At 42.1% G+C, this 23,282-nt stretch overlaps 1 protein-coding gene across 3 annotated transcripts in view; it reads right to left on the bottom strand.

The window, feature by feature from the left end:
• The window catches only part of SEC24D (SEC24 homolog D, COPII coat complex component), a 319,615-nt gene that overhangs the window by 37,221 nt on the left and 259,112 nt on the right, over nt 1-23,282 (bottom strand). For all 3 annotated transcript variants that reach the window (XM_069230160.1, XM_069230162.1, XM_069230161.1), the window contains 5 exons: nt 18,894-18,990; nt 14,252-14,397; nt 5,681-5,819; nt 5,287-5,405; nt 2,863-3,042 (listed from right to left, as the gene is read on the bottom strand). In XM_069230160.1, the coding sequence (XP_069086261.1) occupies nt 2,863-3,042; nt 5,287-5,405; nt 5,681-5,819; nt 14,252-14,397; nt 18,894-18,990 (681 nt within the window). The remainder of the gene's footprint in view (nt 1-2,862; nt 3,043-5,286; nt 5,406-5,680; nt 5,820-14,251; nt 14,398-18,893; nt 18,991-23,282) is intronic.

Raw genomic sequence — 23,282 nt, forward strand, 5'->3', positions numbered from 1 at the left:
TATTATATATTTTTCTAAACACTGTGTGGTGTATTTTTGTGGTGCTATATGGTGGTATTGTAGGATTTATTGCACAAATACTTTACACATTGCCTTCTAAGTTAAGCCTGACTGCTCGTGCCAAGCTACCAGAGGGTGGGCACAGGATAATCTTGGATAGTGTGTGACTTACCCTGACTAGAGTGAGGGCTTTTGCTTGGACAGGAGGTAACCTGACTGCCAACCAAAAACCCCATTTCTAACAGCCTGACCTTCTTCAATGGAAACATTATCCGTCTAGCCTGCATCATGAGCTCTCAAAACACCAGTGTCCTCTCCTACACCAAAGAAATTCAACTCATTCTCTTCCTCATGGACAAGATGCCCAGTACCCAGATCAACTTCAATGCCTACGTGACTGAAATCGTCAATTGGATAAGGACCATCTTTCTGAAGCTGAACACAGACAGGAATTAAATAGTGACCTTCAGAAAGAGCACTTCACTGTAGGACTCCAGCTAGTAGCTAACAGATCTAGGGTCGACCCCCACTCCCAACATCTTCGGCAAGACCGTCCTCAACAAAAAACTCGACATGACTACCGAAGTCACCCCCTCATGCTTCCATACCCTGAAGATGCAGAGGAAGATTTTCAAATAGCTCGCAATCAACACTCAGAAAACTACCGCACATGTTCTTGGCACACACAAGCTTGACTATGGGAACACCCTGTATGCCGGGATCAATAAAGAACTCACCATAAAGCTGCAGACCATTCAGACCTCAGCGGCCAGATACCTCTCAACCTCCTAAGCCAGATTCACATCACATCACATTTAAAGCAGCTCCACTGGCTCCCCATACACCCACACTTTCAAGGCATTACATAACACTGGCTCAACCACCTCAACAATCACATCTGGTTTCACAAGCCTTCCATACAGATCCGTTCGTTTGGACTCCTACTTGTATATGTCCCATGCATGTCCCATGCATACAGAAAACCAGATCTGGTGTTTTTCTTCTCCTACACAACTCCTAAAGCATGGAATGACTTGCCGCTACACATAAGAGCTTCCTCCGCACCTCCTGAATTCTGCAAAAAGCTGTAGACCTGTTTTTTTAGCAGTCCCACTAGCCCCTAGGTTTTGCTAGACTCGCACCATTCTTAGTGCCAGGATAACCTCGTGGGTGATGGTGCACTCTATGAGTCTGTATAACATAACATTAACTCAACACCCATTTATGCACAGTCGGCCATTCATCCATGCACTTATTCATGGACACCTTCAGCCATGCACTCTCACCCACTCATCCACTTACATTCACCAAATCACCCATCCAGACAAAAGCAAACTCGTCAATCCATGATAAAGCACTTGTAGAAAACAGAAAAGGCCGTTTTCTTGACTTAGTTGATGTCTGTTTTGATCTGTGGTGGGAAATTCCAACCATCCATAGCTACAAGCAAGGACTTTAATACACTGCTAGTATTTTGGAGTGTAATAAATACAGAGTTACATTTAACACAATTACATAAAACCTTTATGGTTGGACATGTGAATCGAGTGTAATGTTTCCAATGTTGTGTTAAAAAGTGTCCACTACTTCACTGTGCTGAAGGACGACGAAGACTTCACATGCACCAACGGCCATTTTTCTTGGAATATAGAGGCACTATATGGGGCAGAAATAAATACATAACAAAGTGCTTATTTCAAATATGTATGCACCTACCATAGCTGAAACTGCAAATATTGCTGTAGCTTGGATCATATATGCAAAAAGTTGTCTGAGAAATTTGGGACACAAAGCGGGTGGCAATGCATTTACTTAAAAAGCAGCATTGACAGCACGGAACAATATATGATGAGAAATGAGAGAGACAATAATTCTCACCAATGGGACCTTACTAAACAAAATGCTAGGAGGCATTTCCTGAGTTGAGAAGCTGCTCTATGTCTGCCCTTTAGGACAATGAAAGGAGTTTGTGGTTCTCAGCTAGAGCAGTCCAGGGTGTTATCACTTGTTCTACTCAGATTTGTTCTGGGAGGTTCAAGGTCTGCTTCCAAGAAAGCCTCTGGGAAGTTTATATTCCTAACAACACTTGTTGTGCGGTGCTGCAATTCCACTTGGACTGCGTACTCTGGCAGTACTTCTTTCCAACACCAAGAGGAGACACTGACACCCAAACTGTGTTCCTGTTAAATAATCTTTCTTTCTTACACACCTAATTTCTGCATGTGCTCACACAAACTCCTACAATCTGTACTTGTATGAGGAGGTCTGTTCCCCTCTAAAAAGGGCAGCTTCCTCTGGAGCCTTGCTGCAGTTCGAGGCGCTCTGATGATGAGCTGCACCTGTCTTGTGCATCTCCTTGAATGGGTGGGAGTGCAGAGTCATTCGCTCTGAGACTGTCTTCATTAATGAAAGGATGGCTTTGGCTTGGCCCGTGAGAAGGTTATAACAGAAAGATATGGCTTACGCAAGTATGGATGGAATGTTTAGGAAATGAGCAATTGCAGCAAAATATTTTGCATTCAGTGATAGCTATGATGGTGCAAAGATTTTACAAGTGTACAAATGTGAACCATCTTTGAAAGGTACACTTCGGTAGTGGATGCGATTTTTTGGATTCTGCCTTCAATCTGAGCTAGTCTGCGGAGCACTGCATATTGCACATATCAGGCACTGGATGAGAATGTAAACATGGAAACAACCAGGTCGTTCCCCTTTCAGTGTCCAAGAGCCACTTGTTCACACTGGTGTTTCCTGGCTTTTAGTCAACACGATAAACTTTACCACAGCCATTTCTGGTACTCACACCCATTAACAGTACTCATAAAGAATCTTGCTGAACACTGTCATGCCACAAATACTTACTATTGGTATAAATTGTGGGTACAAAAATAATTGTGTGTCAGCAACATCCATGGACATGACCAACTGCCTCTGGTAAGTTCTCTCGTCCGTTGATATGTCTGGGCTGCCTATCAATACATAATTTTTCAGCAAACAGTTCATGTACACTGGCAGCACCTTCATGGAGTCTGGCAGGATGAGCTGCAATAAATAATCTTTATTCAGTAACATAAATACATAATATCATCAACATAAAACAGCAACATAAATTAAATACCTCCACATCTTTTTGCTGTATTTATATTTTAGGTGCTAATAAAGGATTGTTCTTCTAGCTAAGTAACAACTCGGAATGACATTCAGATTTGAATAACTGTGGTATAATGTTCCTTGTGTAAACATTGTCACAGTCTATGATTACCTTGGTCTTGTGACTGCTCATCAAAGCTATCCCAGTGAGTTGGTTGGCCTAACATTTCATCTCATACAAGGAACCATCCATTCTGGTTAATTTGATATTGCTAGGTAGACCCTAGGGACTTGGGATAAAACTTGACTCTGTTGAACTATTCTTCAATGTTTTGGGCCAGATGTACAGAACACTGGTGGAAAAATATTGTCACAAATTCTGACCATTTGTGCGACCTGCGTGGAATTAAGCAATTGTACTAATAAGTTGATTAACAAAATTCCAACTTGTAGTATGTCGCTATCTGACCTAGCTCATCAATATTCATAAAGTAGGTCCAAACTAAGACTCACTATGACTGGTGCCCATCACATGGGCTCTGGCCTTCTTGGATCAGCAGATCACCATCTCTGTGATCAGTTTTTAAATTATTAGTATTTTTAATGTAGCCCATTTTCCTTAAAGAAAAAGGGACTGTTTAAAAAAAATGTTTGGCACTTTTAAAAAGTGTGTCTGAGAATAGGCAGTGGTCCTCCTACTACCCATCAAGCTTTTTTATGTTCACAACTGAAAAGTGTACCAAGGGGACCCTCTTCCCTTATGTGAATAGCTTACCACCCCATGTTGGGTGTCCGTAAAATGTCAATGCTTGCAACCAAATTTGGTCCCAAAACATTGATACATACCATAACCAATAGCTGTACAGAAGGAACACCCTAAACGCGCTTCTTGAAAGCAGTGATTCATTGTGCCCTTCTAAACTCATTTTGGGTTTTGGTAACCAATTTCCAGGTCATAAAATGGGTTTATCAAATGGCAAAAATATTTTTTTAAGGTGCAAACTCTGACTTGGAGTGTTTGTGACCACAAAAATACTTTGTACATCTGGTCCATTTTGCCTCCTGACAACTCCCATATCTACAGCTTGTCAACACAAGTCCCAAGCCTGAACATAATAATCAAGTAGTATTATATTGCTATTCCTTTTTCCCATGGTTCAAAATACAGAGAGTTCATCACTGAGAAGCATCAATGAGTATGTTATAAAAGTAGTGTCTTGAAATGCAACTCATCCATGATGGAGATACTGGCTTTTAGAACCTATAAAAGTTGTATAAGGTACTATATTTATAATGTTAAAAAAGGGCAGATTTGAGATATTTAGAAGCACACTGAAACTGAAAGGGCGACACAGGTAACAAGTTCAAAAAATTGATACAATTTTAGAGAGCGTGTCTTTCAAAGTATCCCAACACATTTTTATTGCAGTATTCCAAAGATCTCCCTAATGCTGCAAAACAGAGAATTCAATAAAACTAAATAGTAGTAATACATTCTTTTGGAAGATCTTATCCAGTCTAACTCCTGTGCAACCAAAATCTTAATCCAAATGTTCAATGGTTTAATGTATTTGTAACTTTATAGCTTCTCTTTTCATTCCTGCTATCCCAGCTAAAATTTCAAATATGTTCTTTAAAAAAAAATCATCAGTTGAACTCAATGACATCCATTTGTGCATGTTTAAGTCTGCAGTGGCGACAAACATGTTGGAAGTTTGATAAAGTTGGCAGAAAGTATAACAGTGGTAGAGATGCTCGTAAGGTTGTGAGAAGGCCACATAAATCTACACCTTAAGTACTTACATAAGATGACAAAATCAGCCTTACTAGTCTCTGCAGGACAGATATACCAAGAATCTGATTTCGAATGTAGCTGTAAAAGAAAGCTATCTGGGAACGTCCTTCACTATACTTACTCCATGGTGCACAGAAATTCCATGAAAGGATTCCACATGGATTTACAATTATTTCGAAACAATTTGAGGATTCAGCATTTCCACCCTACTCTACATCAACCCCAAACTTCGCAACAAGCAGCAAAATGGAAGAGGATGGATAAAGGACATCAAATTGATCACAAATTTGTTTATCTATAATACAGAGTTCACATTGTGTGTTCATTAATGGATCAATTGTTAAACATGCATCTGGAATGAAATGACCTTAATTGAGAAATGTAGGGCATGTGATGCTCACCTGACTGAGTGCAGAAGGGCTTGCGCAGTGTTTCCTGTAACATGCCAGCATGTGAGCAGTCTGGTTTACAAGAATGTCTCGGACTGTCTTTAGTGGGTGACTCAGGACAGCCTTGTATGCTAGGGTTGGGGGAAAAATAAAAGTTTTACGTTCCATTTCACACACTTTTGTGCAGCCGAGGGTACATTACATCACATGAAAAAGCAGAATTTGCCAGGAATAAAACATCCATGACCACCATTGTATTAGACAGACTATATACTTAAAACAACAAAAATGCAAGTGAGTGTTCTTTTTCATGAATTTTTCACAATAAAACTGAACAGGCAGAGGCAAGGCTAGGTTTTGAGTAAAAAACAATATGAAGAAATGCAAGTGTACTGTAGAACTGTACCTGATTTAGCAAAAAAGTTTATTAGTGCATCCGTCTCACAGCTCTTGTAGATGTCAGAAAGCTGTCCACTGCAGTTCAGGCCAATGTTGTGAATCAGAAGGCGCCTTTTTCCTCCAATTGTGGTGTACAGCAGAGCACACTACAGTAACAAAACAAACATTTTAGCTTGCTTAACGAAATATACTTCATTCAAATCACTGAATTACTGAAATGTAGAAGACACTCTGCTGACACATTTACTTACTCAGATTTGCAATAAGCAGTCACTTCGGATTTAAGTCAGAATTAAAAAAAAAGAAAAAACCTTGAAAGTGTTAAGGTGACTACCTCAAGAGCCTTTCACTATTTAAAAAAAAAACATGCTTGATGGATGTTGACTAGACGTGGGTGGAACTTACATGAAAACTCTGAGATTCCGCGGAGTTCCACGAATGGCCGGGAATAGGCAGGTCAAGCTGCTTTCACTGATTTTTAGGAGCAGGGGCTTGTTCGCTGCTGAAAAATCAGTGTGAATGGCACTACTCATCGCACCAGAGGCACTGCTTCTCGAGTTTATTTTGCTGCTGCTTCTGTAGATTTTCTACTCGAGCGGCAGCTTTTTCATCGAGAACTGTCGTGACCGCCCATGTTGGGGAAATCTCACCGGGTGCGCTCCTAGTGACCAAAAATCACAATAGGGGATGCCAAATCTCGATTGTCAACTTACTGTTGGTGAGCCGCATGCAAGAAAAATACTTCGCCACTCCACGGAATCCGTTGGCGAAATAGAATTTATTGACCACACCTAACACTGACTTGCTTTAACTGCAACACAATCAGAATTCTTTGTGAGGCCCAGGAGATACTTTTTACACACGCAAAATCTTGCGCAGTTCCTTATTATTGGGTTTCACATATTTTTTTCTTCTGATTATACTGTTTGTCTAATATTTGCCTGGTTCAAACAGAAAATATCTTGCAAGAACTGCAAAACTGATGTGTTCTGCAGACTTAAGATATTTTCTGCTCAAGCCATTTTTCAGATGGTAGACTGAATGATATGTGTACAGAAGGTTTTCCCTAACCTCAATTTTCATACAGGTGACCAGTGAAATCTATCTCATGTAACATGGGCAATTTTCACTAAAGCTACTCACATTACCTCCCAAAAAATTCCCAAATGTCCCTACTCCGGGAACACAACTACACCTTTAAAGTTATGGGTAGATGGTCATCAGCCCAGAGAAGCCAATTTTACTGACAGGAGCGCGCTCATGCCATAGGCTACAATACCCTTAAAAAGAGTAAGAAATGACTGTGCCTTTAACTACTTAAGCCTGTCCTTAGAACCAATCAGTGACATAACTTCCTGCCAAATGAGAAACGGTGTGATAGCATTCAGCTAATAAGAGTCATATTATGGTTTTAGGTAAAAATAAAAAGGGTGGATAACGTTTTAGAAATGGTGTGTTCTGTGATGCTTATAGCGCTGCTGTTATTTAGTGTCAAAATGTTCAATATTAATTTCATACAGTTATGAATACAGTTACACACTTTGGCACATGTGTTAAACATGGTTAGAAACAAAGACCTGCATTATGCCTAAAATGTCATGGAATTTGAAAATTTGAAGAGAATGTACTATAAGCTTAAATGAAACAACCCTGGCACAAAAATGTAGAATATAACCTGTAAACTTAAACTGTAAACTGTAAAATTTGCACTTGTATAGCGCACTACTCACCCGTTAGGGTCTCAAGGCGCTGTACTCATACCGCTATGGAACCCCTCCTGGCTTTTCCCTGTGAGGTGCCCACTCCTGGGCACCCCCAGGGTGAAGCCAGGCATCCAAGCGCTGTTGGGGCCGTTGTGGAGATTAAGCAAGCTATTGCCCAGAGTTGCAGAGTGGGACCCATTAATTAGATTAGGCACCGAGGCGAGAATTATCTGGTCCAAGGGGATTGAGCCCAAGACCTGCCGAAGCAGGACTTGAACCCTGGTCTTGAGCCAGATCTCTGCTTCAGGGTCTGCCACTCTAACCATTGTGCCACACTTCTCCACCTTCTCCAACCTAATACCGAATGCAACCTTTTTAATTTGCCTAGCTTTCAAGGTAAAGTTCCTGGGGCAAGAATTCACACTGCTCACATCATAGACTGTATGTGTTGACTTTCGGATCTTTCTTATGACAGGTTCCCATAACAAGGAGCATCATTTGCAAACCCTTGGTAGTATTAGTGACAAAATTAAACCATCATCAAAACATAAAATAATTATTTACTACAATGCTGGGACATAAATATGCAGTGTAGGGACATGGTGAAAATCCTTCTGGTTGACTCTAGCCTGGGATGACCTATCCAAAAAGTGGGAGAGACCCCTTGGGTACTAAAGAACTGGATGGGCAGCAATAGGGAGTGGTCAAGACACCACTGGTAGATTCCTAGGTTTCCCTCAGAGAGTTGACATCTCTGCAGCTACAAGCATTGATGGAAATGAAGAGATGTTCTCAGTCTTCTATTGCCAAAGTAAGTGTGAGATGCATGGTCGATCACCACTACTAGGCTTCTAATATAGGTGGGTTGGAACATATGAGGCTGTGCTATTCTTCGTTTGGGATGTGAGAGCTACCTTAAACCTGAGACTCTCTGTGATTGCAGCATATTAAAGATCCCAGAAAGTTAATTTCTTAATCCCAGAACTTGTTAGCCTCATAGGCTTATATTTCTACTGCTTAGGGTGGGCAAGATAACCCCATATACTCACTGGGGGGTGGGGGGGGGGGGGGGAGGAAATCCTTAGAAGACACAGAAATTGAAGATTTGCCCTCTTCTCAGTGTGAAGCAGAAAACATCTGTGATACTGCTCCAAAACCTTACAGGAGACATCACAGGGAAAAGGACCTACTGGTAGATCATACAGCCAGGAAGCCAGATCCATTAAGAGTATTTCAGGACATAAAAAACAACTTTTTCAAGTTTTCTCTCATTAATAAACAGTGAAGAAGAACTGGTCTTGTTTTTTGGTGGACTCTAGAACCAGTAAAGCCTTAATGGCTGACTAGACAGTAAAGTGAAAGGAAATTGTTCCTAGAAGTTTGTAGTCTGAAGAAGGAGTAGAAAAATATCTTTAAGACCTGTAACACTGCACGCTGCATGCATATTATTTCAATCTGATTATAGGCTTCCAAAATGAATTTAATGGGTACAACTTGTGACATTATTTCTACAGTGGAAGAGGTGCAACCAGACAGACATGCACATTTTCAGAAGTCTGTTGCAGTAGAAGCAAGCATGAGTGGGTACAAGCAACTATTTTACATGATGCATTCATTTCTTCTGTATTAACTACCTTGACTTAAGACTCTTCTTTGGTTGCTGTGTTTGTATTTTGTTTATTGCACACCAAATTCAAATATGGCAATTCAAAACAGCACCAACAACCACAAACCGAAATGGAGCAAAATAACACACAACTACAAATATGGTAGTAAGTTGCATTACTGCAAGCTTGCAAAAAACGTTCTTCACAAAGTTATGACTGTGCTGTAGCTCAATGTATACCTGGTTTTAAATATTTGAGAAGCCAATCCGTTTCCCAGGTTTGCTACACTGAAGCTTTATGAAGCGAGCAATTAGTCAATTGTCCACCTAACAAATACCAGTCACATTAGTCTATGAGCTTTAACACTGGCCATGTAGCTGTCATTCTGAAAAAAAGAGGTGTTAGACCTGGCATTCTTGGCCTGGTTTCTCCTTAACTTTTTCTGATGCGTTTTTTGATGGCTCTGAGGTTTCGGTGCACTTTACCACTGCCAACCAGTGCTAAAGTGCAGGTGCTCTGTACTCTAAACATAGTAATATTGGCTTATCCACAACTGGCATACTTAATTTACTTGTAAGTCTCAAATAAAGCACACTATATGTGCCCAAGGCCTGCAAATTAAATAATACTAGTGGGCCTGTAGCACTGATTTTACCACCCACTACAGTAGCCTTTCAAATCTGCCTCAAGCCTGCCACCGCAGAGTTAAACTGCCATTTCAACCTGGCAAGTGTACACACTTGCCAGGCCCAAACCTTACTTTTTATTACATATATGCACCCCTAAGTTAGGCCCTGGTTCTCCCTATGGGCAGGGTGCAGTATATTTAAAAAGTTGGGCATGTACTTTTTTGTTTAACATGTCCAGGTAATGAAAAACCCTTGAATTCGTTTTTCACTTATGTAAGGCCTATCTCTCCCATAGATTAACATTGCGATTGCCTTAAAACATCTTTTAAGTGTAATTTCCAAGTGGGAAGAGATCTAGATAGGAGTTTGGTGTCTCTGGACTCAATTTAAAACCACACCTATGGTGAACTCGGATTCTAAAATGTAGGTCTGAAAATTGCACTTTTAGAAAATTGGCTTTTTCTTACTTTAACCATTCTGTGCCTTTTCCTGTCTCTAAATACATGCCTAGGGTAGATGACAGTTGGGCTTTGCACATCCCCTCTATACAGTCGCACACAGGGAGCTTGGGATTGACATTTGCATCCTCACGGGCCATCACCTGGCTGAAGGGTCTTCCTGAGCTAGATGGGAGGGAGGAGCTGACACATACACCGGGGCAGGGTTGTGCTTCTTCTTACACAAAGGGCTGCATACCCCCTGTAGTGTATCTGAAGACAGGGAAGGAAGGGAAGCGACCTTGTGATCTTCAAAGTCCTCTTTTGAAGACCCTCGACTCCAAAGACAAATTTTGGTAAATACTGGACCCCAAACCCCACCATATCAGTTCACTTTTAGGTCCTGAAGAAACGCCGCTAAGAAAAGAAGCAGTGCTGCTAGGAGGGACTGCCACTTTGCTACTTGCTCTGCTATGTTGGCGTACTGCCTGCTATGCTGCTAGGAAAGACTGACACTTTGAAACTTGCTCTGCTGTGTTGGCTTGTAGCCTGCTGCCTCTTGTAGTGAGAAGGTCTACTACTGCTCTGTGACATCAAAGGACATCTTAAGTAACTCCAAGGGCTTGTTGGCTTGTCCCTAGTTGGAAATCTCAGAGCCATCAAAGAATTCAACTGTGCACCACTATTGTGGGACTCTCTCACCTGTGAGTCTAGTAGCAGTGAATCTCAAGAGGAACTGTATGTCTGACTGCTTTGAGTGCGTGACAGGCTCCCTCGACCAGCTCATGTCAAGCACCTCTTCGTTCACCAAGTCAGCGTGTGTCGAGCGCTTCTTCATTCACTAAAGTCAGCGCACCGAGCTCTTCTTCGTTCACCAAGTCAGTGCGTATTAAGCGCTAATTCGTTTACCAAAGTCAGTGCAAGTTGAGCGTTTCTTCGTTCAGCAAAGCCAGCACATATTGTGCACATCTTCGGTCACCAAAGTCAGCACATATCGAGCACATCTTCGCTCACCAAAGTCAGCACATATCGAGCACATCTTCGCTCACCAAAGTCAGCACATATCGAGCACATCTTCGCTCACCAAAGTCAGCACATATCGAGCACTTCTTCGGTCACCAACATCAGCACGTATTGAGCATTTCTTCGGTCACTAAAGTCAGCGTGTGTCGATAGCTTCTTCATTTGCCAAGCCAGCACGTGCAGAGTTTCTTAGTTTACCAAGCTCAGCATGTGTTGAGTGCAGCCCAGCATTCTGCACCACTGCGCTGTGTCCAGCCCAGCTGCCATGACTTAGGACACCTTCACCCGGCCGTTCAGACACCGACAAGGTACTGTGAGTAAGGGGAGTGGGCTGACTGCTCAGCCTCTGTGCATGTATACCCAGTGAGACCCCGCGCCGCAGCTCTCGCCTGCCTGCTGTGTGTTTCTGCCCCGCAGTGAATTCCAATCTCCATGGGTGGGGGAAACTGAGATCCCATGCAAACCATTAAGGTTGGTAGACTGCATCAAAACTTCCACTGCAAGTGCTTTCTTAGTACTCCTCCAAAGAGAACCTACCGTAACTTCCTGTAAGGGAGTGCATGCATCTTTCTAAGCACTGTGAGTTTCAATATCATGCTTGAAACATGATAACCTATACAAGTGTAATTGGATTTTTGTCATTGGGGTATAAGTTTAATCAGATAAATATTCCCTATGTTTCTAAACTGGTGTGGTCTTTTTGTGGTGTTGTCAATGTATTACTGTAATACATGTGTTGCACAAACACTTCACACATTGCTTCTTAGGTTAAACCTAACTGCTCTGTGCCAAGCTACAAGAGGTTGAGCACAGGTTAATTTAGGAAGCGTAACTGACTTACCCTGACTAGGACTGTGGTTCCTACTTTGACAGGGTGCATACCACTGCCAACTAAATTGATTGATAAATCGATTTCTAACAAGAGGTACAAATTAGACGTTACCCCTGAAGTTGATGCCTGCACCAAGAAGTGTAAGAGCCAGATAGTGCTATTTTTAGAGAAAAGATCAATAAACTGTCTAGCAAATTCTTGTGAATGTAAAAAAAAAAATTGAGAGTCAGCGCCACTTTTCACATAAGGATGTTTTTGTTTGATTAGTACAAGAGGAAGCCTGTAAACCCTGTATAAGGAACTGGTATAATACTCTGGGAAAAAACACAAATCTGTAGATTTTGGAGAATGTACAACTGAAGTCTTGGGAGGCAAAATAGGAATTAAGAATACAAATGTTTGCCTGCTGAGGTTACTAAAATCAAACTTCAAATCAAATAAAAACTAAGTAGAAAAGAGCAGAAAGTTTTTTTTAAACAGTGTGACAATATTTAAATCGTTTTTTTTACCATGTATCACATTCGTGCACACAATGAGAATGTAAGTTGTAAAAGTAAGGTGTAAGTCACAGTGAGAATGTAAGTTGTAAAAGTAAGGTGTAATTGTCTCTTTTTTTAACACTATGCCACAATCGGCATTCAGCTAAAACTGTGCTCAAATACTTTACACAGAATACAGGGTTACGGCAGAACACAGACAGTAATGGGCATGTTATTCTTTGGATGCTCATCAGCTCGGTGCTTCTCACTATTCCCCATAAATACATCTTTTAAGAGCCAGCTAAATATACTTTTGACTGTTTCAAACAGTTTATACAATCTATACAGTGAGATGTGGCACAAGATCAGCACCCTCAGCCGGTGTTTAGTCATCCACATAGTGATAACACCATACTTAAAAGTCACTGGCAGATTGTAACTGTCATCTGATGTATGGAGTTTTGGCTCTGCACCAGAATAAATGCATTTAATTGGTGGAGCTGTCACATAACTTTGGCACAAAAATGGAAAATATGATGACAGCGTCATGCAGAGCTGACTAGGGACCCTATAAAATGCAGCAACTGACTGTGTTCGAGGCGTCTCCCTGGATGCACATGCGTATGGTTAGGAGCCTGCAGGCTGTCTGTCCTTGGGACGCAGAGGAACTTAAACCAATCTGACAAAAGCTGTGGTGCTTTCCCTTTGCATTTAAAAATGTGAGTTCACTTGTTGCCTACCCTGGGAAACAATGATCGATGGGCAGTTTTGCTTCGGATGGAAGTAAATTTAATTTTTTTAAAGGTAAGAAAGATCAATGTCGTGACTGTTAAAATAAAAATTGCATAGACAATATAAATCTAGTTCTTCTGAAAGAAATAAAAGAAGAGTCAACCCTACACAAGCAGTAGGATTTCTGTACTGGAGACAGAAAAAAAATGAGTGAATGCTTGCTTGAATAAGCTATGTAGCACACATGAGGGGGCTCAATTATACTGAAATGGTTGCCTGCAAATTGCGTTCTGTATATATATGCATTTGACCCACTTTATCTAAATATAAACAAGACATTGAGGCTAAAAGGGTTTAAAGCAAAGGAAAATGCTGTTAAAAGATTGACGAGAAAAGGGTGTTAAAATAAATCACTATTTCAAGGTAGAGCAAATAAGACATGCATGGCAGCTAGGCCCCTCTCGGATACGCAGCAGTTTCACTTTCTCAAAATCTGGGTTCCTTAACTGAAACACTAAATAGGGCATGGAACTTCTCTCCTAGAGACCACTGCATTTGAACACAGATCCCTGTGCTGAAGGATATGATGGGATGGTGTAGGCACTGGGACTGGCTATGAACTGCTGTGTTGTTCTAAGTGCAATACTGTTTTGATTCAGTAAACAGGTGTTGGCTGGGGCTTATTATGAGTGCTCTAGTACGTGGGACAGTAACAATGGAGCAATATTCACTGGGTGAAGTATTACACCTCTATCTTCTGCGTAATGGGGGGTTTCGCAGTACTACTGAATGTTTTACCTTGTGTAGCGTCCCAAAACTCACAAAGGTTCTGGTATTGCTACACACAAATTCTACCAGGTTTTACCCGGTGAATTTGTGTGTGGCGAAAAATGCAGTATTTTTGCTCTGCTTGTAAAATCCTGTTTCCAAAAATGTGAACTGACAGAAATAGAGTGTCCTAAATACAGTTGACAAAAAGTACTGTTCCATCAAGAGTATATATTTTTTTTATTATTAACTCCAATGAGGCAATATTTTTGAAATTATATTCTGTCACCAAACCTTGTAAACCCGTTCTGACTGGGTATTGTTGGGCCAGAAGGAATGTTGGAATTATGGTTTTGCCACATAAATACCTGAATTAGAGCTCCACTATCTTCATTCAATTTGTCATCATGCTTGAACTCCACAGTCACAGCTTTGTCACAGTCCACTGCTGCCATCTCAACGTCCGTTGTGTTGCTCATGTAAATAGCACCAAAAAAGTCTGTTGGCCGAAAACCTACAAACCAAACAAAAAAAGTAATTCACTTTGCAGTTTGCCAATCAGCATTCCAATGCATAATAAGTATTCTACAAGAACACTTTTGAAAGGTCCTTTTCCCAGATACGGCTAATACGGGCATGTCCTGATGTCTAAGCTGCCCGTTTCCAAACACATTGTGATTCGCTGGATAATTTCCTGAGCATCACAACATTGTTTTGGAAAAAAAAGGTCTAAAAACTAATGAGTATAAAGTCCTGCCCGCCTGCACCACATTCTCTTTTCAAACACCAGGGACACCGTGAACCACAGGTCTCACTTTGTCGTTGTGAACCTGGTAAATAACGACACCGTATAGTTCGACATTTATTGGGTGAGATACAGAGCACCTATTACAAGTTTCTGGGGAATAAAATGCAGATTTACGTGTTTAGCACACCAAAATCCGCATTATGCGGTAATTAGGGCCTGATTTACCCGTTAAATTTCGCCAGGCTTGACCCTGCGAAATCTAACGAAGGTTGAGGTAATTAATGCATCCGATAATTATCGGATGTGTTAAGTAACACTCAACTCATAATTCAGATCGGTGTGTAAATGGGGGTTCATGCATGGGTCGGGAAAAAACGAGTGACTCGTAATCAGGCCCTTTGTGATCTATATGGACGGTATTTTGTCACAAGCTAAATATATTGTTAAGAAACAAAGAAGGCAAACCAAAGAATGAAACATACCTTATCACATCACATGACTGGTGTACTACTGCCTTAATCAATGTTTTTTTTTTATTCTTTCCATTTGTTGATAGTATCGTCAATGTGCGATGAGTTGTGGAGTCTAGAAACAACCACCAAGCCTGTGGCAGAGGAACACATGGGATAGGACTTATGTCATAGACAAGACCAAAGGGTCAATGAGGCACTTGGCATGAAGCCAGGGCTTGTGCAGAGTATTAGAGCAGTCACCTTTCAGTGAACTAGAACTGAGTAGAGAGCACAGCCCTCGGCCAAATCTTGTATACAGCGCCTCGTGGCCTAAGTGTTGGGTAGAAGTTAAACTAACTGTAAGAGGAAGAAGAGAGAGGGACAGAAGTGCAAACTTGCCCTATGTCTCGATCCACCATAACGTGAGCTGATTGGCTACTGGCTTGCAAACCAGGAAATGGCTATCACAGCTGAAATGACCAGCTCTTCACAGCCAATCAGATTCCAAATAAGCAAATTTCAGTTTTTTAACTGGTTCACCAACCCATTTAGCAGCCTGTCAAACACAGTCAGGTTTTTAAAGGTTTTTCAAAGCAACTGAACGAATTCACACCAAAACATGTTGTCGCCATGTGTGGTGGTAATCTTTTCTGTAGTTGTTGCTGTGGTAGACAACAAAAATGGGTACTGCAATTTTTTGTGACTGCCTGTGGAAGGTAAACACATTGCAGCAGCCATGGTGTCACCCTGCACATAATATACACATGAAATAGGTTAATCACCTCTTTAAGAGGGTCCAAGATAAGAACAAAAATCCATAATAGGAAGAAAAACTTCTTTGCAATATTGGTAGTTCTTGATTGTAGTTGAATCACTGAAAACACCCTGAATCAGGGTTGAGAAGGAGTTCTACATAAGAGCTTCCAGAATAAAGAATCCAAAAGGAATCCTCCTGAAATAAAAGACAGCAGAAATTCCTGGACAAAAAGGTAACTTAATGAGTAATGAATGCAATGAAAAATGAGGGAACGTGTTCCAATGCATCCGTCTCTATCAAAAGCCTGTGTATGCACTAAGCAGGAAATGACACCACAAGGGAAAGGTTAACACCACTGGGCGCTTCAGGGAACAAACACTGGAGAGGTCAACATCTTGAATAAGCATAGATATAGGGCTTGTCACGCCTATTCTTCCAGGTACGCAATGTTTCAAAGAAATGGCAGGAGAAAAAAGAACTCCAAGATTGACATCTATGGTATCTCTTCATCCTGTCAGCTGCATCTTTCACCCAGCGCTCCATGTCTCATGCAGAACTTCCCACTGAGATGCTGGTGCGAGCTGGGCAAGGCTGCAGAACATTATTTACCAAGCACTGACTGCAAGAACCAAAGATGCTCTATCTTCCTCTTGAGAAGCGCAAGGCTAAGGAACAGGCTGCTGCCTTTGGTGAATTTTGTTTCGAGGCGTTACAATGGTGTATCACGATGAGATAAGAGTAGGTTTGATGTAGCAGCAGACAGGAGTTTGCAGTATGACTGAGGTAACAGTAAGCCTGAGGTATCAGTAGGCCTGACAAGCAGGCTTGATGACTAGAAACTGGCCGTGTGACACAACGACAGGCCAGCAAGCAGGGGAAGGCATGGGAAATAGGGAAAGCAAGAGCAGAAAAAGGCTAATTATCTGCTGCAGAGCTCCAAGCTTCACTGCTGCAAGTGTCAATGTTTGATAAGTGTTTCAAAGACACGCTCAAGGGGGAGACACTAATCCATCATCCATGTGCATTCATTAAAGAAAGGGGTATTCGGTCAGCAAAAGCCTCACTCTCCTGGGGCCACTGGAGGGGACTGCCAGTTGAGATATAAGCCGGATGGCATGATGGCATTGAGCCATATAGGCTAAGGCTCGCTCCTGCAGGGAAGTATGGCCGCTCTTCCGCTGCGGCGACTGAGGTGTAGATCACCGACGTGAAATCAGAGACCGCCTGCGAACCCTGACACACTCATAAACTTTGCTTAGGCCAGCCACATGGAGTGCAGCAATGTGTGCACCTTTTTAAGTTAAGTGCAGGGCAGTAGGTTGGAGGAAGGTATTCCAATAAATACTGTTCTGGTTGGTGAAGGTCTTTACAAAATCTGTTACCCATCCACCTTCTTGTGAGAACAAGAGACATAAGCACAGGGTACTTTTCTTCCTAATTGGTTATTCTGTCTTGTAGCATAGAAAGTTTAGCTATTTCTCCTCTGTTTTCTTAAGGATAATATTATCCTATTGTTAATGCACCCTCAACAGAGATTCATGTATCTCTTGAGGGTCACAACTATGAAATCTGGAAGGGGCACTCAGCCCTTTCATCCATACCATGTCAATAAACTGAGTATTAGTGAGCTGAATAATTGTGACTAGTTACTTACAGGGATATAAAAAAAAATTGAAGAACGCTCTATATAAAAAAAAAAGTCATAACTGAGAACAACTAAGACAAATGAAGGATGCAGATGTGAGCCATAAGTCTGCTGTATGCGGGAACTACTGTTTACTCCATGTCTATACAATTTATATGTATGTCAAAACACTGCGATACAGAAAACATGAACATGATCCCTGTAGTCTAGAGTATAGAATTTATAGTATTGCATCAAGAAAAGTACCTTTGTTATGATTCAAGTAATAATGTGTTGCGCAAGAACACTGACGGTTTCCCCTTTGGTGCTGGAAGAGTGTGCTAAGGGCCTGGCTGTATCTATGCCCGCAGCCATGGTCTCTGGACCTGTTAACTTTGGGTCACGAAAACACTGGGCCGCCTGGGATGCCACTCTGGGCAGGGCTTTGAGTGTGCCGGGTCCTATCACTAGGTGATGAGACAGGTCCCCGTATTGGTCTCTCCATTTTTGCCCTCACCGTCAGGGTGGAAAAAAAATCTTAACTCTGTAGCAGTACCACTCTGAGCTGCTTATGAAGTAACTTTAAAGAGACTTGTTAAAGTTCTTTCCTTGCAATCTCATCAACTGAAGCATTTTCAAAATTTTATACACCGAAGCCATTGTTGTTGCTTATTTATCTAAAGCAATAAACAACCATTGACAAAACCAATCGACCTGGGTTGTTGTAGGTTACTTGTTGTATTACATATCTGGCTGCATTGACAGAAAAAGCAGCAAAATACGACACACTATGCTAAGCACAGATTTTTAGTTTAACTGTTGAAGCCACGCCCTTAATTACATCAGCCACGCCCCTTCGAGAGACACTCCCGTTTTTTTCATCCCACTTTTAGCCCTGACTCAGGGGAACTCGTAAAGAGGGCGAAGTTGTTGTATCAAGATTCTGCCGGGAATTTTCACTGAAATATAATTATTCCGAGTTCAGAAGGAGGGCCTCTAACTCTCATATAGTAACACACATTTTCCAATATTACTGTAACATGCACAGGTATTTTGTGTTAGCCAGGAAAAATTTGAAGTTGGTCAAAAGAGAACAACGTACGAATTCTAGTAGCTGTTATACTTCATTTGGCTAACTTATATTATGGCATTTAAAGTTCAACCAGTAAATGAGTGTTTAGTAAGAACAGAAAGCTTCCATTTTTATCTCATTAATTCTGACCAAAATATGAATGTGTGTGTGTTGCATTTAAGCTTCCCTAAAACAATTACTTGCATAGCCACAGCAACTCCAACGAAATGCAAGATCACACTTTACCTGATTTAAAACAATACTGCACGAGTGCAGCATTCCACAGAATGCAATGGCGTTCAGTTAAGAAATGAAAACAAAAAAGGCATACGTTATTTGGACAGAGGATATAATTACCTGTGCTTGTGCGAACCCGCATAATGGCATCAAATCCTATTCTTTTTTCAATGTCCTTACGAAGGTCGTTTAGGAACGGTTGGCTGTCCGAATGCATCTTAAGGAAAGAAAGCAAAAATGTGAAATATTGTTGCAAATACCTCTAATTCACCACAAGGTGGCACCAAAGCAGCACCAATACGTATAGAACGTTTCATATTCCGTGTCTAAATAAAGACTTTCAGTGAAACTTGGGCCAGAATTTTCAATCGCAAAAAAGGCAACAGAGAGCAGTTTAATATATTTCAGCAATAAACAATCCCACATCTGCATAACTGTAATTGTAGTAAAGGATGACTGAAGCGCCTGCGCACCAGGAAGTACAGTAACGTGCCCTCGAGTGCATCGCAGCTCCGTGCCCGTCGGTGCAATGGTAAGGGAGGCGATATCAGGAGTAGCTTGAGAAGGTATCTGAGGATCCTGGACGGCAATGCCTTAGTTTGCACTGCACTGAGTACCTGAAGAATGCTCCGAGTTTAACGTTAGCTTGACGCCCTCGGTGTGGGCATAGCCTCATGGCTAGAACGTGGTTTCATTAGTATAGATTGGGTGGTGGCTCTTAATAATTTAAAGCTCAACTGAATAAGATTTACGCGATTGGCTTGTGTCATAATCTTTACAGTGTTGTACATTTTTACAGCGATAAAAGCATCAGTGGTACCACAGGTAGTCACCAAGAGGTTGTAATGTTTTACGACTGCAGTAGAAAGGGTGGCCTAGAAAGTCTGTGCAAAGGTTTTGCACCACAAAAATATCACTGGAGTGTGAAACAATAAGCTGGCGATGATGTGGCCTTTTGGTGAGCAATACTACTTTTTGACCATTCGTGCATTTGGGCTAACGGGGAGGATAGTGTATCTTTCTTAAATGTCAAGAAACCAGCCACGGAGCTCATCTAGAGAAAACGCCGAGGACACAAATACTTGGCCTATAGCCAATTAAAATGTTGGACTGGTGGAGGGATAAACAGATGCATGACGGACTAGTACCAAGTAAGGTATCCCAGTTCCTATGGGGAGCTCAGGAATGCAGGGAAGCATGATGCAAGGGGGAAGTGAATACAAGACGTTTTAAAGGAGGTGAATATGGGACTTTCCCGCAGTACCGAGCCTGCTACTAACCGGACATCAGTTTTCACTACTAATTACCTTTCACTCTTTTGCACAATCACACCCGGCTGTGACAATATCCACAGGTGACACACACGTGGAACCTATTCTAGCAGACGTTTTGCGCATTCTACACGCATGCATAACTAAAAAATACATTATTTTTCCTGTTTAGTAAAACAAAGTGCTCTGAAGCAACTGCAAGTTAACGGTTGAGCACTATCAAAAACAATGTAATATATTTATATATAATTTTGTATGAGAAGCATGTAATATTTAACATTCTAATAAATCATCGTGCTATGCAGTGTCATTTTTTTTAAACAAATGTACTTCTAAAGCTTAAGTCATGATAAGATACAGTAATCCTCCCTGTTTGTCTGGGGACAAATACATGTTAGCATAAAATGTTTGCCACCTCCGCCTACTGGAAATAAAACTAACTTTCAAATACACCAACTTTGAATATGCTACAGTGCAAGAAAAGGTTTAATGTTGTGTTATTAAAGACCCAAATAATGTAGACCTAAAGAACAACTTACTTTGGTAACACCTTATCTAGTACAGCCTATCTAGCCGCAGATTACATAGCTTAGAAAATTCCTCAGGTGTCAGACTGCATCCAGAAATTTGTGATGTCTATATAGGCACCGCCCCAGGGCACTGATGTCAGTTTCTTTTCCACGCCAAAAGAATGCTGACACACTGGTCTTTATTGCTAAGGCCCTAAGAAGGGGGGGGGGGGTATGAAATCAGTTCACACAGCTGGGAGGATTGGTAAGGAATCTGTGGCTAGACAGAGTCTCTTCCAGATAAGGCATTACTGAAGATAAGTAACTTGTTCATCTGACAGAGACTTCTAGCCACAGATTCCTTACCTTAGAAAAAATACTCAAGCAATACTTCCCTGGAGTTGGTTCTGCGAAACAGACTAAAACATGGAGTCCTGCAGGACTGAACGGGAAAGTGCCCATCACGAGCGACCTGACTATCCAGACAGTAATGTTTGGTAAACATGTGCCAGGATGCCAGGTTACTGCCTGACAGATGTCCAGGACAGGGACTCCACAAGCCAACACAGTGATTGGAGTCTTGGCTCTGGTAGAAAGAGGATGCATGCCTTCAGGGTGTTGCTTTTTTGCCAATGTGTAGTAGATCTTTATGCACAGAACTATGCATTGTGAGATGGTACTTTTCTGCACAGGCTTCCCTTTCTTAGCCCTGACATGCCCAACAAAGAATTGCTTATCCATCAGGAACTCTTTTGTGCGATCTAGATATAATTACAACACTCTTTTTGGGTCTAAACAATGGAGTCTCTCATCTTTTTTAAAAGGTGAGGCATAGTAAAGAAGGTAGGCATGCCGAAGTTTTGACCTACATCAAAAGGTGTCCCAACCTTTGGGAGAAAGGAAGCACTGGTCCTCAGAACAAGACTGTCTGGGTAAAAGGTGGTATATGGATGGTGCACAGGGTGCTTGCAGTTCACTGACCCTTCTGGCCGATGTTATGGCCACTAGAAAAGCCTTCTCGATAATAAGCAGGTGAAGTTGGCAGTTCTGCAGCGGCTAGAAAAGTGTGCAAATAAGAAAAGTCAGGCTGGAGACCTTTGAGAAATCTAGTCAAAACAGGTGACCTGAAAAAAAGAAGGTTGGTCCGCCAGCCTCAAGAATGCTGAAATGGCAGGCAAATAACGTTTAACAGTGCCTAGAGCAAGGACAACAAAAAAGAACCTGGGATAAAGGCACAGAAAGAGGATCAATATCCTTGGATGTGCACCATGCCACAAACTTGGCAGGCGTATACCCATCTTGGTGGAGGGAAGCCTGGCTGCCAGAATAATATCACAGACTTAAGGAAGAAGGTCGAAAGCTCTCAACTGTTGTCACTTAATCTCCACTCATGAAGGCGGAGCATGAGAAGGTTCAGATGCAGGACCCAGCCCTGCTGTGCTACAGAAGATCCTCCCGAAGGAGCAGCCTGAATGGAGGACCAATGGTCATTCTAAGGAGTTCTGGACACCAGAGACTCCTTGCCTAATCTGGAGCCAGAAGAATGACTTAGGCCCAGTTGTTCCTGATCTTCTTATGAACTCTAGGTAGGAGTGTTATCGTCATAAAGGCATACAAGAGGACTGAACTCCACTCAAGATGAAAAGCGTCTCTGATTGGGGGCTGTCTTGGAAACTCCAATGTGTAAAACAGCAAACTTTGTGCGTTCCCTGAGGTGGCAAATAGTTTTAAATAAGGCCTTCCTCCCCTCTTGAAGGAGACCTTACATCACCTCCAGATGGGGACACATTTTGTGATCTGCAAGGAATCAACAACTCAATTTGTCTGCCCTGGTGTTTGGAAAGCCAGCCAGGTGTTGAACCACAAGGTAAATGCCCTGATGTTCCAGCCATGCCTTGGGGAGGATGGGTGAGAGGGCAGGGCCTTTTGACAAAGGGTCCACACCTGACCCCGCTCTGTTTGTTGCACTAACACATGGCGGTGGTGCTATCTGAGAACACCTGAATCAGCCTTCCCTTGATCAAAGGAAGAACAACATTCCATACCAAATGGACTGCCTAGAGTTGCAACAGGTTGATGTGAAGCCTGGACTCCACCGGAGACCACAGTCCTCTGATCTCCACCACTTCCATGAGGCCGTTCCAGTCCAGGAGTTACTCATCTGTCACTACAGTCAGCTTGGTTTGGGAAAGGGAGAGGGGTCTGATGCTGACCCAATCGTGTTTCGTCAGACACCACTGCAGGTCTTTTGAAGTTTCTGCAGAGATCTGGACCAGGTTGGAGAGTTTTCCATGATGCTGTGCATGTTGGAACTTCAGGTCCCACTGCAGAGCCCACGTATACAAACAGGCATGTGTCACTAGAAAGATTCAGGAGACCATGAGGCCCGATAGCCTCAAAGCAAGTCTCACTGAAATCCAGGATAGAGGCTGAAACACTGGTATTGTAGCCTGAGTATCCTGGACTTGCTGCTTGGGATGATAAGCCCGAAACTGCATGTGTCCAGAACAGCCCAGATGAAAGGGAGCATCTGAGAGGCAGTGAGTCAGGTGTGACTTCAGCACGTTGATAGGGAACCCCAACAAATGCAGGGTGTCCTCTGTAGTCTGGAGACGACTGCCAAGGACGAGGCCGCCTTCACCAAGCAATCATCGAAGTAGGGGAAGACTGGAAACCCTGAGCTATGCAGATGTGCTGCAACTGTAACCATCACCCTGGTGAACACCCTA

Source organism: Pleurodeles waltl, chromosome 1_1, assembly GCF_031143425.1.
Source record: "Pleurodeles waltl isolate 20211129_DDA chromosome 1_1, aPleWal1.hap1.20221129, whole genome shotgun sequence".
In the NCBI taxonomy this organism is placed as follows: domain Eukaryota; kingdom Metazoa; phylum Chordata; class Amphibia; order Caudata; family Salamandridae; genus Pleurodeles; species Pleurodeles waltl.